This window comes from Vitis riparia, unplaced genomic scaffold (assembly GCF_004353265.1).
Source record: "Vitis riparia cultivar Riparia Gloire de Montpellier isolate 1030 unplaced genomic scaffold, EGFV_Vit.rip_1.0 scaffold707_pilon_pilon, whole genome shotgun sequence".
NCBI classification, from domain to species: Eukaryota; Viridiplantae; Streptophyta; class Magnoliopsida; order Vitales; family Vitaceae; genus Vitis; species Vitis riparia.
The window spans coordinates 1-14,515 of record NW_023269741.1 but is presented as its reverse complement, the minus strand read 5'-3'; the positions used below and the strand labels follow the sequence as shown (position 1 = coordinate 14,515).

General features: G+C 35.9%; 2 protein-coding genes across 2 annotated transcripts; one reads left to right on the top strand and one right to left on the bottom strand.

Moving 5' to 3' along the window:
* Nucleotides 1–471: 471 nt before the first annotated feature.
* LOC117910308 (putative disease resistance RPP13-like protein 3) lies at nt 472–3,159 on the top strand. Its single transcript, XM_034824395.1, has one exon. It carries the CDS (start codon nt 472–474, stop codon nt 3,157–3,159), a length of 2,688 nt encoding a protein of 895 aa, XP_034680286.1.
* A 9,191-nt stretch (nt 3,160–12,350) lies between these two features.
* Nucleotides 12,351–12,773, bottom strand: LOC117910307. The gene has a single exon (XM_034824394.1). It carries the CDS (start codon nt 12,771–12,773, stop codon nt 12,351–12,353), a length of 423 nt encoding a protein of 140 aa, XP_034680285.1.
* Nucleotides 12,774–14,515: the final 1,742 nt, after the last annotated feature.

The following is a 14,515-nucleotide window of genomic DNA, read 5'->3' as shown; positions in this document are numbered from 1 at the left end:
GACCGATTCACTCCTTCAGCAAATCAATTGCATGGAAACGAGATAAATGTCTTTCATGCAAAGTAGGGTAAAAAAAAAGAGCTATACTTAGAATTTTAAGTGTCTGCTCAGAAAAAAACAATGAAATCCCAAATCCCAATTTTAGCGAAGAAGAAGAAATGTGAATCCCAGGCTTTCAACTTCAAAACTGGAGAAAAGAATGTACAATTTATTCAAAACTTTTAGGCCCCACTTAAAAACATGGAAAATTTGACAAAAATGAAACCGTATGGAAAACGAAGGTAAGTCATGTCAAGTGGGCCCACCTGACCTACTACATTAAATTGTTTGGAAAGGGGGAATTCAAACTGAAATTGCCCGGAAAGTGATTTCCCATTTGCCCGGAAATTGCCTTGAAACTGGGAACTTAGCTGGATTTAAAATCAACAAACCTGGTTGTCAGTTGATCAACAACAACTGTGAAAACAATTAATGGCTGAAAGTATTGTCGCCGTTTTTCTAGAGAAGTTAACTGACCTGCTTTCCCAGGAAGCATTTCTACTCAGCAGAGTGGAAGAGCAGGTGAAGCTGTTGAGTAGCGAGCTCGAATGGATGCGCCTTTTTCTCAAAGACGCGGATGCGAAGCGCAGATATGATCCAAGAATCAAGCTCTGGGTGAGTCAGATCAGGGACGTAACCTATGACGCCGAAGATGTCATCGACAGGTTCATGTTCGAGATGAATCACCAACAGCAAGGAAGTCTCAAATGCCTCAAGTTCCTTAAGTTACGATTGGTTCACAAGCTCGAGTCTCGAATCAGAGAGATCAATACCAAGATTGAGAAGATCAAGGCTGCCAAATCAACGTTCGTTGTCGAAACCTTACCAGCTGCAAGCTCGCCCAACGAAGTTGTGCCACATAGAGAGAGGAGGACTCCGATTGTGGAAGAAGTCAACGTGGTGGGAATTCAAGAGGATGCAAAAAGCGTCAAGCAAAAGCTGCTTAATGGAGAGATGCGGAGAGCTGTGGTGTCCATCGTGGGCATGGGTGGCTTGGGAAAGACTACCCTGGCTAAGAAAGTCTACAATGATAATGATGTCCAGCAATGCTTTGATTGTCATGCTTGGATTTATGTCTCTCAAGAGTATACAATCAGGGAGCTTTTGCTAGGCGTTGCTGTTCGTGTTGGGATTCTCTCCGAAGAGGAAAGGAGTAAAATGAACGAGAGCGATTTGGGGAATAGCCTTCGTGATTACCTGACTACCAAGAAGTACTTGATAGTTATGGATGATATGTGGAGAAATGAAGCTTGGGATAGGCTGGGCTTGTATTTTCCTGACTCGGTGAATGGCAGCAGAGTGTTGATCACCTCACGCAATAAAGAGATTGGTCTTTATGCTGATCCACAAGCCATTCCCCATGAACTTTCTTTTCTGACTGAAGAAGAGAGCTGGGAGCTCTTTCTCAAGAAAATTTTTCTGGCTGGGAGTGCAAATGCTGTTTGCCCCAGAGAATTGGAAGAGTTGGGAAAGAATATTGTAGCAAATTGTGGGGGTTTGCCCCTTGCAATTGTGGTCTTGGGAGGCCTTCTATCAAGAAAAGAAAAGACACCGCTCTCCTGGCAAAAAGTACTGGACAGCCTAACTTGGCACCTAAATCAAGGTCCAGACTCATGTTTGGGGGTCCTTGCTTTAAGCTACAATGATATGCCGTATTACTTGAAGTCCTGTTTCCTTTACTGTGGTCTTTTCCCAGAAGACTCAGAAATCTGGACAAAAAGGTTGATCCGCTTGTGGGTTGCAGAAGGGTTTATACAAAGAAGAGGAGAACAAATAGCGGAAGACGTCGCGGAAGATCAGTTACTGGAATTGATAGATAGAAGCATGATTCAAGTGGCTGACAGGAGTTTCGATGGAAGAGTGAAGTCCTGTCGCATGCACGATCTGCTTCGAGACCTTGCCATTTCTGAGGCCGAAGATACAAAATTTTTCGAGCGATATGAAAGCATTGAATCTACATCCCCTGTTAGTGTTCGTCGACTAACCATTCATCAAGGTAAGAAGACTAATTCTAAACACTTGCATACTTCACCTCGTCTCCGATCTTTCATTTGTTTTTCTGAATGCTTCCAAGAAAACATTTTGAGATCTTTACACAGGCGTGTCAAATTGCTCACTGTACTGGACCTAGAAGGCATGCCTATCAATACCTTCCCAGAAGGCATAGGAGAACTTATCCACCTTAAGTACCTGTGCTTAAGGAGAACCCGCATAAAAAGGCTTCCATCGTCCATAGGTCGTCTTACAAATCTACAAACCCTAGACTTTCGAAACACTTTAATTGAAATAATTCGTCCTACCATTTGGAAATTGCACCATTTGAGACATCTACACGGTCATGGAGTGGTTTCAAGCCAGTCAGTGATAGATAAGTGCAGGAATGGTCCTTTGAGTGTTGGCCGCCTAACAAACCTCCAATCGTTAGGTTTAAGGGCAGGCAGTTGGTGCCGTGGTGAAGGCTTGGGAAAATTAATTGAGCTTAGAGAACTGACAATTGAATGGACCAAAATAGCACAAACAAAGAACCATGGATTTTCCGAGTCAGTAAAAAAGCTAACTGCTCTTCGATCCTTGTGTTTGGATCGTAATGTACTAAGGGTTAACTTGCCGCACCTCCTGCCTTTCTCAGACCACACCTACCTTTACCATCTATGTTTAAGAGGAAGGCTCGAAAGGTTCCCTGATGAAATTGAATTCTACCCTCCAAACCTCATCTCCTTGGAATTGCAATGTTGGAATATAGAGCAAGACCCAATGGTGACCCTAGAGAAGCTGCCAAACTTGAGATTTCTCATATTATCCCTTATTTCCTCTATGGTAAAGAAGATGGTCTGTACTTCTGGAGGATTCCAGCAACTCGAAACCCTTGAGCTCTGGGATTTGGAAGAATTAGAAGAATTGATTGTGGAGGAAGGGGCAATGCCTTATCTGAAGGGTTTATTAATTGGAGCTTGCCCTAAAATGAAAAGGCTTTCCCATGGATTGCTGCAACGAAAAACTTTGCAGCGCCTAAAGTTGTATGATTTGTCTCCTGAGTTAATGGATGAGCTTTCTCGGATAGATCCGGAGAAGATCTGCCTCGCCACCTCAATACACGGGTGGAGGCGTACGGCATCATGAAGGCTCAGGAGAAGTTTCATAAAGCGCTACCAGGAAATGCTTGGACTGTATTGAAGAGCATTTCCAATGCAACGAATCTTTCTCTACTTGTCTAAGCTCGTCTTTTTCCTTGTTTTTTCTGCTTTTGTGAAACATACGTGTTTGTGTAAGATGCTTCCACGTTTTCAAATAAAGTGATCAGTCAGTTTATAATTGAACCTCACTGGAGTTCTAATAAGAGAAAACCAACGGAATACATGCAAGAGTAGAAGCCCGTACACTTCTAAAAGCTTGGGAAGTGTTTTTGAAATCAGTTTTTAAAAATAATTTTTTGATGTTCTCATAAACAAAATTATGTTTGAAAATTGAATTCTAAAAAATAATTTTTATTCTTAAAAACAAAAAAAAACATATTTGATTGAGTTAATAAAAATAACTTTTAACAACAAATAAAACAAAAAAAACTTGTTTGGAAGTTGTTATTGTTGTATTTTTTTTTTTTAAGTTGGATATTTTCTTTAATTAACTTGATGTTATAAATCTATAAATAATTTTTACATTCACATTTCATTAAAAATAAAAAATGTTCCATTTTGAAATTTTTTTACATTAGTTTTAATTTTTTTAAACAAAATATTACTTTATAATATGTTTGATTTCAATAATTAGTAAATTATCCTATTAAAATATCCTAAATTGGTAAATATCAATGATTGGATTTTGGGAAGATAAAATTTATGATATCAAACAATAATGCATTATACTTGGAAACTTATGATCTATTTTTTCTATTTTGAAAATAATTAATAATATAAAAATTAGCTAATAATGATATATTTATGATAATTTTTTAAATATTTATAATTTTATTCAAAATTAAATTTTATATTTTATATGTAATTATTATATAAAAGATAAAAAAAATCTTAAAGTAAATCAGATTAATTTATTTATAAAAATTTATTAATCTTTACTATATATATAACATATTGGGATGAAAACCAAGATCAATACCTTTTCATTTCTTTCCCTCCTCTATATCTCCCTGTTCTCTTTTCAGCTCTTTGTCTCCTCTTGTTCCTCTTCCAAGATCCAAACTTTTATTCAGGTGAACTAATTTTCTCTTCTAAAATCAAAACATTATTCATTAAGGCCAAAATTCAGATCTGTGGTTGTTGCAGAGATTCTTGGTAAGGTTTCAGGTTTTATTTTTTTATTTTTTAATTATTATTTTTTATTTTTTGCATTCTTAGTTTTTTTTATGTTCTTGTTTATGTTTTGTTTGGTTTTTGAAAAATCCTAGAATTTATGGAGGTAGTGGCTTTGAAATATGATAAAATCCTGAAATATAAAAAAATATATATATATATTGAAATGGAAATGACCAAAAAAAAAAAACCCGGATAATGTTGAATTTTTGTGAGACCAATTTTCCCATTTTCATCCCCAATTTTTTTTTTTTTTTAAATTTTCCCTCATAGTGCAAAGAATTTTGCCTTAGTGCAAAGAAGAGGTGAGAACGCACAAAGAACACACTAGAACACTCATTGAAAACATGAAAAGCATTCTAATTTTTTTATTTTTTTTGTTCTTAGAACAGTGGCAAAAACACAGTGATTACCAATTTTTTATTTTTTTTTTGTTATTTAAAAACCAAGCTTTAGAAAACATGAAGAACACTTGAGAACAGAAAACATTCTCTTATCAAACTTTTTTTTGTTTTTGTTTTTGTTTTTTTTTTTGTGATTTTTTGTTCTCAAAAACAAAAAACAAATTTTGAAAACACTAACCGCACATGCCCAAACATTAAGGTTATGTTTGGTTCTAGAAAAATACTAAGGAAAGAAAAAAACTGTAAAGGAAAATGATTTTTTTTATGTTTGATTGTCCTATGAAAATATAAAAGAAAATCAAATATAATTAAAATTAATTAAAAATTTATGTATTTTAAAATTATTTAATATTTATATTGATAAGTTAAAATAAATAAAATGAGTTTGAAGTAACAAAAATAATAATTTATCAATTTTTAGTCTATTATTTTTATTTTCCTTCTTTTTTTCTTTCCTTCTACTTTTCCTTTGTATTTTCTTTCTCCTAAATTTTCCTTCAAATTTTATGGGATCCAAACATAGCATAAAAACATTGCAAGATAAATAGTTCAAACTCAAATCAACTCTGAAAATTTAAACAATGACAATTCGTAGCATGCAACTTAAAAAGGAAGAACAAAAATTTATGTAAGTGAATGGATTCAATCTTGTAATTTAATTTAATTTTTTAATATTCAAACAATAGCAGTACATTTATCAAGAATCCGAGAAAAGAATGTACAATTTATTCAAAACTTTTAGGCCCTACTTAAAAACATGGAAAATTTGACAAAAATGAAACCGTAGTTTGTGCAACTTTACAAAGTGTTTTTAATATCTTATCAGTTTACCTAAAAAAGAAAAGAAAAAAAGAGAGAGAGAGATATTGGATGGGAGGAAATAAAATATATCAATCAGGAAGGCCAAATTATACTACTATGCACCTCTTATGACTGATTGATGGGTTTGTGCAAATTATAGGAACAATACCAACAGTTTGACTTGAGCCTCCAAATTGCTTGGTTATCTGAAGATAGTTTTCATTGATGAATACCTCTTGACCTTATGATCCAGATTTTGGCATATGAAGTTAAGCAAGCTATAACTAAATAGACTTATACTGTGAATTTCTTGGATTTTGATAAAAGAGTGAAACCTAAAACTGTTAATTCAGATCAGTTTTGAATGAACATAAAATGGTGCCTCTACTGTAATGCCTGAAATATTTGATATCCATTCAATAGCTTCCCAATGCTCTTCTTTTCATAAAGCTATTGATGGCTCCCATTGCTTGAGCTTTTTACCCAATCTTGTATGCACCATGACATACATGAAATTAGAATTGCAATTTGAGCCGGTTGAACCCAATCCAACCTGAAAATGCAATTTCTGATTAAGAAATCTCTATCAGACTTGAACCCTATCCGTATTTAACTAATTCTAAGTTGAACATTTGTCTAATAAGGTGCCTGTGTTGAAACAATTTTGTAGGAGAAAATGGGTGATCGCTTACCACGAATGCTTGAGTGCATGTTTTGTTTATTGTTACTGAGTTGTATGCAGGCTGCCATTATATTGTAGTCAGCAATTGTTATAAGATGAATGATCATGTTTTGTTTATGCATGTGATGGTCTTCAAAATGCAGGATAAGCATTCCCGGAAGGGTCTTCAAGCGATGGTCCAGAGGAGAAAGAAGTTACTGAAGTATCTCCGTAGAACTGACTGGGATTCCTACTGCCTTGTTCTTTCTAAGCTTGGTCTCCGAGACAATCCGAATTACAAAAACTAGATGAAATGTATTCATCTCTGTTTTGACATGCTAATGATGCTTTATTTAGTGATATACCAGGTTTTTTGTTTTGTATCTGGTACTCACAATTTTTCAACTAGATGCCACTTCTGATTCTCCTTTAATTTAAAGTCGTAATAATAACAGCTCCTTGGTACTATTTGCTACATCTAGGTGTGCTCTATATCTTCCTTTTTTTTTTAAATAAATAAATACATAAAGAAGGAAAGACAATCTGTCTGTTTCTTAGTTGAATGGGGCACAACACAATCTGTCTGTTTCTTAGTTGAATGGGGAACTGTGAACTGTGCTGTTGCACCTTATTTGTGTTCCTGCTACTTCCAGAAATGGAATCAGAAGTTGGAATTCAAGAGGACTTGGTTAAATGGTAAAAAAAACAGGCTGCTGTTGAGCATCGTGCTTGAAGCTTGGAGAATAGAGGAACCTTCTCTTGCTCTTCCATCTGCTACTTCACACATTTATTCCAAGAATATATCATCTGCTGCTTGCCAATCTTAGCCAGGAAAAAACGAAAGATTTTTATCCTTATGTTTTGATATTGATGTCACTACATTATTCTTCTTCATATCTTTCTTGAACAACTTTTGAAACCAATTGAGCATACCCTTGATCGGTTGAAACTTTTTTGGTCAAATGCCCTTCTTTTTTAAATTCAAACCTTTTTAATACTTAGGCAACATCGTTAAGCACTTTTATAAAACAAGTTTGAGAGGTTTTTGCCTAAGTTTTGGATTAGAACTTGAATTAAGAAAATATAATCTTTAGAGTTCAAAATAAGTATGATTAAATGACGCATGAATAGATTTAAAGACCTAAGTGCACCCAAGTATTTACCTTACTTAATGTTCCTAAGCTTAAAAGGTCTTCATGCTCACTTGATCTTACACACCTTTGATCCTTTGATGAACAACTTGATTTTCCTATTGAATTTTGTAAATAATACTTAAAACTCATCTTAATTTTGAACTCAACCGTGAAAAACATGATTTGTTATCATCAAAACTCATTTAGGAGACCCTTGGTCTAACAGCAATTCATAGTGAAATAAATTTATCTAGTGATAAAGATGAGGAATGAATATAATTAGTTCATACTTGAATAGAAAATCGTGAATGAACTCATGTTAAGAATGAGTCAAAATAAGTACGATCAAATATGAGAGGGATTATTTTTACAAATTTAAGGTTATTTCATCCTTTAATAAATATGACTCCGAGACTAAAAAACAAAGGAACCTGCCAAACCCCAAATTATTGGAAAGACAATTGCACCCAATTGGGCATAAAAGGTAAATAATTTAACTCAAGAAAAAGTGAAAGTGAAAATGAGGGACATGAAGGCAAAAAAGAATCATTGATTAATAATATATTTTATTTAATTTTATAACCTTTTACAACTTGTTTTTATGATTTATAATTAATATTTTATAGCATGCTCTTGTTTGTATGTCTTAAACTCAACCTAGTCAAATCTTAAGCCTTCACCCCAAACCAAAAACCACATTTCATCTTCCTTCTTGTTACATTTTTGTAAAAGTATATAGGCTGAAAATTTCATTTGAGGCATACCAAGCAGATATTTCAAGCATGATGCTTTGAACATCAATTCTATTTGTACCTCATTTAACTACTTTATACTTTCAACTGCTATGGGCTTAGATAAGTATGCAACCTTTCATTAATTTTATGACAGAACCAGGAACAATGGTTAGGAGGGGCTGTGGTTCAATATGCACTAAAAAATCAAATACTTTTTTTTTTTTAAATTTTACTAACAAATTCCAAAGAATATTTCAAAAGAATTAAAAATTAGCACGAAATCTGAGTAATGAAAATTTCAATAATTTAGTAGTTTTTGCAATTAAAAAATCACAAAAAGTAAAGACTTCAATAATTTCTCTAATAAATTTTGGATTTTTTAAAATAAAATTAATTAAAAATGATGAGATTTTTTACTTAAAAAATATCCATTATATAGTAACATGAGGATCACATGATTACTAAAACTATAACTCTAAAGCTAGATATAAACTTCCTTAATTTGAATAATTAAATAGTATAATATAACATAATTATATAGTTTGGTTATAAATAAGTTATTATTTAATTAAATCTCAAATTCAATGTGATTAATACACATATTTAAAAAATGTTTAATAAAATTTTAAATAAAAAATTGAAAATTGAAAAAAATTTAATTTGATTAGAAAAATTATAATGAAATGAAAATTTTTACATACACAAAAAGAATGAAAAATAAATTAAGATAATATATGTATGAAGAAAAAAAAATGATGAAGCTAAAAAAAAAAGGAAAAAAAAAAAGTAGGAGTTTCAAGTAGGCTTTATAAAATATTATATATATTTTAAAATTTATTTAAAATTTTTAAAAATTAAATCCTTGAGAGTTAGTATTAATTTTTTTTTCCAATAACATTCAAATGAAATTATTTTTTATTTTTGAAATTAAAAATTAAATTCATATTTTTTTCACTGCTACCTTCGGGTTATGTATGCCACTTTAGTCAAAATCTTCATTGCAACCTCTTCAAATTGATAAATAGTAGTTTTTTCATTCATACTTTCATTCGTTCATGTACAGAGTATATATAGAGGGTAATCACCATTCTAAGAATGAGAAAGAATGATATAAGGAAATAATGATATAAGGAAATAACAACTAATATCCTAACATCTCAACTTTCCTAATATCTCAACATTCCTAATATCTTAACTTTCCTAATATCTAAACATTCCTAATATCTAAACATTCCTAATATCTCAACACTAAATGATATAAGGAAAGAATGATATAAGAAAAACATTCATAATATCTCAACACTCCCCCTCAAGTTGGTGCATAGATGTCACACATGCCTAACTTGTCTAAAAAATTTGAGAACACTTGACTTGAGACAACTTTGGTAAGGATATTGGCCAATTGATCTTCTGATCGAATCTTAGGCAATTCCACAATCTTATCATCCAACTTTTCCTTAATGAAGAATCTATCCACCTCGACATGCTTTGTACGATCATGTTGTACTGGATTATGAGCAAAGTCACATGCGACTTTATTGTAACAAAACAATCAGATTGGTTGCCTAGATAGGTAACCTAAATCTTATAAGAGGAGTCTTAGCCACAATGCTTCACAAAGTCCTAGAGCCATACCTCTAAATTTCGCTTTTGCACTTGAATGAGCAACAACATTCTGCTTCTTACTTTTCCATGTCACAAGATTACCACCTACAAAGGTAAAGTAACCAGATGTAGATCGCCTATCATCCACTGCACTAGCCCAATCAGCATCAGTATATACTTTTATACTCTGATGATCAACATTTTTAGGCAACAAAATTCCCTTCCTAGGAGCATTCTTCAAATACCTCAAAATACGCATGACTACATTCATATGTTGCTCTCTAGGATTATGCATGTATTGACTCACTACACTCAATGCATAAGCAAGATCTAGTCTTGTATGAGCTAAGTACATTAATCTCCCCACAAGTCTTTGGTATATTCCTGTAGACCCCCTTTTTTCAAACCAAATGTAATGGTTTGTTATCATTATTTTATCATTACCGTTGCTATAATTTGAAATAAATGGCACTTCATAACCACCCGGAAGAGTGGAGTTTATCCATTTTTTTTAAGTGGGGGGTGGGAGGGACCTCCCTATGCATGAAAGTAGCCGCATGGGACGTGTGGCAAAGAGGTATGGCTGGCCATGGTAGTAGTTGAGGAGGACATGCTGGCTGATTGGGGAATAGGAGAACTGGTAATGGCTTGCTGCACAAGATAGAAACAGGGGGTTGGATATAGAGTGACAGAGCAAGGCTTGAACGAGGGGGGAACTAGATATCTGGGGTGAGGCTTGCTGGTGAGGACAGGAAGTAGAGGATGGGAGCAAGCAGAAAGGAATCAGAAGATCCATTCAACTTGATTCTCTTGGTCCAGGTATGGTCTTAGTCTATTTTGTTTCCCCCGTTTTGAACTGCTCTCCCCTGTTTCTAGTCATGTGTGGATTGCTTTGACATTTGAAGACCACTTGTGCATTTTGTTTTCTGTTTTGGAATGCTCTGAGTTTGGATTCATCATAGCACCTAATTTTTGGAGATCATGCCCGTGTTTTCTTTTGGTTCCACCTAAACCCCTCCCATTGACATCTGTGGAACGGGGTGAGACTTAGCAGTTTTCTTTATATATATATATATATATATATATGCACATGCTCTGTTTTCTTCTCATATTTGTCTGTCAAGTTTTTTTGAAATGCTGGGTGCCGCACTTCATACTAGACATCTGGGTCAAGGCGCTCAATGAAATTGTCACATCCCTTTTCTTTGAGGAAAGTCCTAATGAGGTCTTGAAGTCCTTTGATTCTTTATAGCCTTTGTTAATGGAAAATGTATTTTCAGAGAGTTTCAGCGCCTCTCCGTGCTCAAAGAGTATCTCATTCTCTTGGCAAACAGTATAACATGAGCAAGAAGTGAATGGCAGTAAGATTCTGGGCGCCATGAGTAGTCATAAACTGATAGAAGTCTATTGCCACTCTGGGGTAAAAGAATTCCCTAGGAGTCATAAGGTGCTTGAGATGGTATCTCTAGAGCAGTCCAAATGAATCCCGAAGCTCCGGCTACTGGCGCATGACCTCGAGGTCAAAATATATCTCGGAATAGAATGGTTTGGCTCTACAATCTGAATTTCCCTCAATGGGTGGCGCAGTGACCATAGGCCGTTTGATGATGGCTTCCGATGACATACCAGAAGGACACTGAGAATCGGCAGGGGCCCAATGATCAGGTTGTGAATGTTTAAATGACTCTCCGGGGCCTAAAGTCCTGGCCCTCTTAGCTAGGGTGCGACGTACTGAGCTCTTAGGGCACGAAGGAGTCGTCCTGGGTGTAGTTGGTGGTCTCCGCGTCTCGTATCTATGGTGAAGAGGATTAGAGGGCACTCCACCCTTAGAAAATGGAATAGTCGGGGCCTCAGGAGCCTGAGATGTCGAATCCTGAGGAGAGAAGGCTCTTGGCCTCAGCTTGTGAGACAGTGAAGAGTCGGTATGGCCTCCTCTAATCCACACCATGTCAAAAATGGAGTGAGAGGCTCGAGTCTATGTTCCACAGATTCGATGTGGGTCGCTTCTTCAAATGGGTGGCCGCGGGGCGTCTAATGGAGAAAAATGATGGAAGCTTGGGCATCGCAAGGTGATGGAGGCTTTTGCAATGGGAAGATGGGGTGTGCGAAATGAAAACAGGGCTGGAGGGCTTTAAATAGACTTTTAAGTGATTGTTGGTTTTCGCACAGGTTGTTGGAATTTGCTCAAGGTTACGAAATGGGTTCTCACACCCATTCTAATTTTGCACAGGTTTTCGCAAAGTATCTTCACAAAATATTTTCGAAAAGCTAGGTGTGCGAAATTTTCGTAGGGTGTGCGAATTGGCTTTTGCAGGCACAAGGTTGCGAAATGGGTTCGCACACCCATTCTAATTTCTCACAGGTTTTGCAAAGTATTTTCGCAAAGCTGGGTGTGCGAAATTTTTGCATGCCCCACGAAATTTTTGCACCCCTTGTGAAATGATATTTGAGATTTTCGCAGGGTGTGCGAAATGCTCTATTTTTCCTTGGTCAAATTTTTTTTTAAGGTTTTTCCCATCTGTTTTGGAATCCACTTGCAATTGATCATCAAAACAAGTACAATTAAAATAAGTACTAAATCAATAAAACTTTAAATCAACATTAAAACAAAAAATTATGGACTTAATGTCTTCCGACAGACTAAGTCCATCTAACCACTTGTCTTGTTAAGCTTGATGTGGCTCAAGGAGGATGATTTCCTCCTTGTCTAGAGAAAAAGGCTCCACGAATGGCTTGAGACGATGGCCATTAACTTTGAAACTCGTGGTGCTGTTGGAATTGAGTAGTTCCACTACTCCGTTTGAATGCACTTGTTGAATAGTAAAAGGACCTATCCACCTTGACTTCAGCTTTCCCGGGAAGATGTGGAGATTAGAGTCATACAACAAGACTCTTTGTCCCTTCTGGAATTCTTTGCGAGAGACTAACTGATTATGCCACCTCTTCAATCTTTGTTTTGCAATATTTGAATTATTGTAGGCGTCATTTCTTAGTTCCTCCATCTCATTAAGTTCTAAGAACCTCTTCATGCCAGCTCTGCTCAAATACATGTTGAGCTTCTTGATTGCCCACCAAGCTTTGTATTCCATTTCCACGGGGAAATGGCACGCTTTTCGTAGACTAGGTGATAAGGAGACATTCCAAGAATGGTCTTGTAAGTTATTCTGTGCGCCCATAGTGAATCATGAAGCTTAGCATACCAATCTTTTTTGCTCGTATTCACCACCTTCATCAGTATGTTTTTGATCTCCCGATTTGCTAACTCAACTTGCCCAGAAGTCTGAGGGTGGTAAGGTGTAGCTGTTACCTTATGCTTCACCCCGTACATGGCTAAGAGAGTTTCGAACGACTTGTTATAAAAATGAGTACCCCCATCACTGATTATGGCCTTGGGTACTCCAAATCTAGAGAAGATGTTCTCTTTGAGAAATTTGAGAACAACTCTGTGATCATTGCGTTTGCACGGGATCGTTTCAACCCATTTAGAAACATAATCTACTCCCACTAAGATGTAGGAGTAGCCAAAGGACATAGGAAAAGGTCCTATGAAGTCAATGCCCTAGACATAAAAAAGATCAACTACTAAAATGGGGTTCAAAGGCATCATGTTCCTGCGTGTTAACTTCCCAAGCCTCTAGCATCTATCACAGCTCCTGCACATGGTGTGGGCATCTTTGAAAAGTGATGGCTAGCATAAACCCGATTGCAATACCTTCCTAGCTGTCTTCTGGGAAGCAAAGTGGCCTCCACATGCGCTTTCGTGGCAATGACTGAGGATCCCATGTTGCTCTTGTTCAGGGACACACTTCCATATTATTTATCCGCACAATATTTGAATAGAAATGGCTCTTCCCAATAGTTGGCATGAATTTTCACAAAGAAGTGCTTCTTATCTTGTGCTTTCCACTCACTTAGAACTTCTCCAATAACTAGATAGTTAGCAATATGAGCATACCAAGTAGCGACTTCTATGAACATGAGTGACTCCTCTGGAAAATCATCATTAATGGGTAAACTATGGGAATTATGTGCGATGGTTAGCCTTGAAAGATGGTCGGCTGTCACATTCTCCACTCCTTTCTTGTCTTTGATATGAAGATTGAACTCTTAAAGCAAGAGAATCCATCTAATCAACCTCGCTATTGCATCCTGCTTAGTCAGCAGATATTTCAAGGTCGAGTGATCAGTGAAAACCACAATGAAAACCCCCACCAAGTAAGCGTAAAATTTGTCTAAGGCAAAAACTACAGCCAACAACTCTTTCTCTGTGGTTGTGTAGTTTCTTTGCGCTTCATTCAACGTTTTGCTAGCATAGTAGATCACATAGGGCTTTCCATCTTCTCTTTGCCCAAGAATAGCTCCTATAGCAAAGTCACTGGCATCGCACATCACTTCAAAGGGCAATTGCCAGTTGGGAGCTCTCACTATTGGAGCGGTCATCAGGAATAGCTTCAGTTCTTCAAAACTCCGTTGACATCGATCATCTCATACAAATTTAGTATCCTTTACCAATAGTTCACAAAGAGGTCTTGCAAGTTTAAAGAAATCTTTGATAAACCTCCTATAGAACCCAGCATGGCCAAGAAATTGCCTTACTTCTTTGACAGTTGTTCGCAATGGCAACTTGACAATAAGTTCAACCTTTGCTTTGTTCACTTCAATGCCTTGCTTTGAGATAATATGCCGAAAGACAATCCCTTGGTATACCATGAAATGACATTTCTCCCAGTTAAGCACTAAGTCTTTCTCAATGCATCGGTTCAGAACAACTTCCAAGTTGACTAAGCATTCGTCAAACGTACTTCCATATATGGTGATATTGTCCATAAAG

Excerpts from the sequence above, each read along its gene's own strand:
- LOC117910307 (XM_034824394.1), bottom strand. The coding sequence starts at position 12,773 with ATGGAATACAAAGCTTGGTGGGCAATCAAGAAGCTCAACATGTATTTG.
- LOC117910308 (XM_034824395.1), top strand. The coding sequence starts at position 472 with ATGGCTGAAAGTATTGTCGCCGTTTTTCTAGAGAAGTTAACTGACCTG.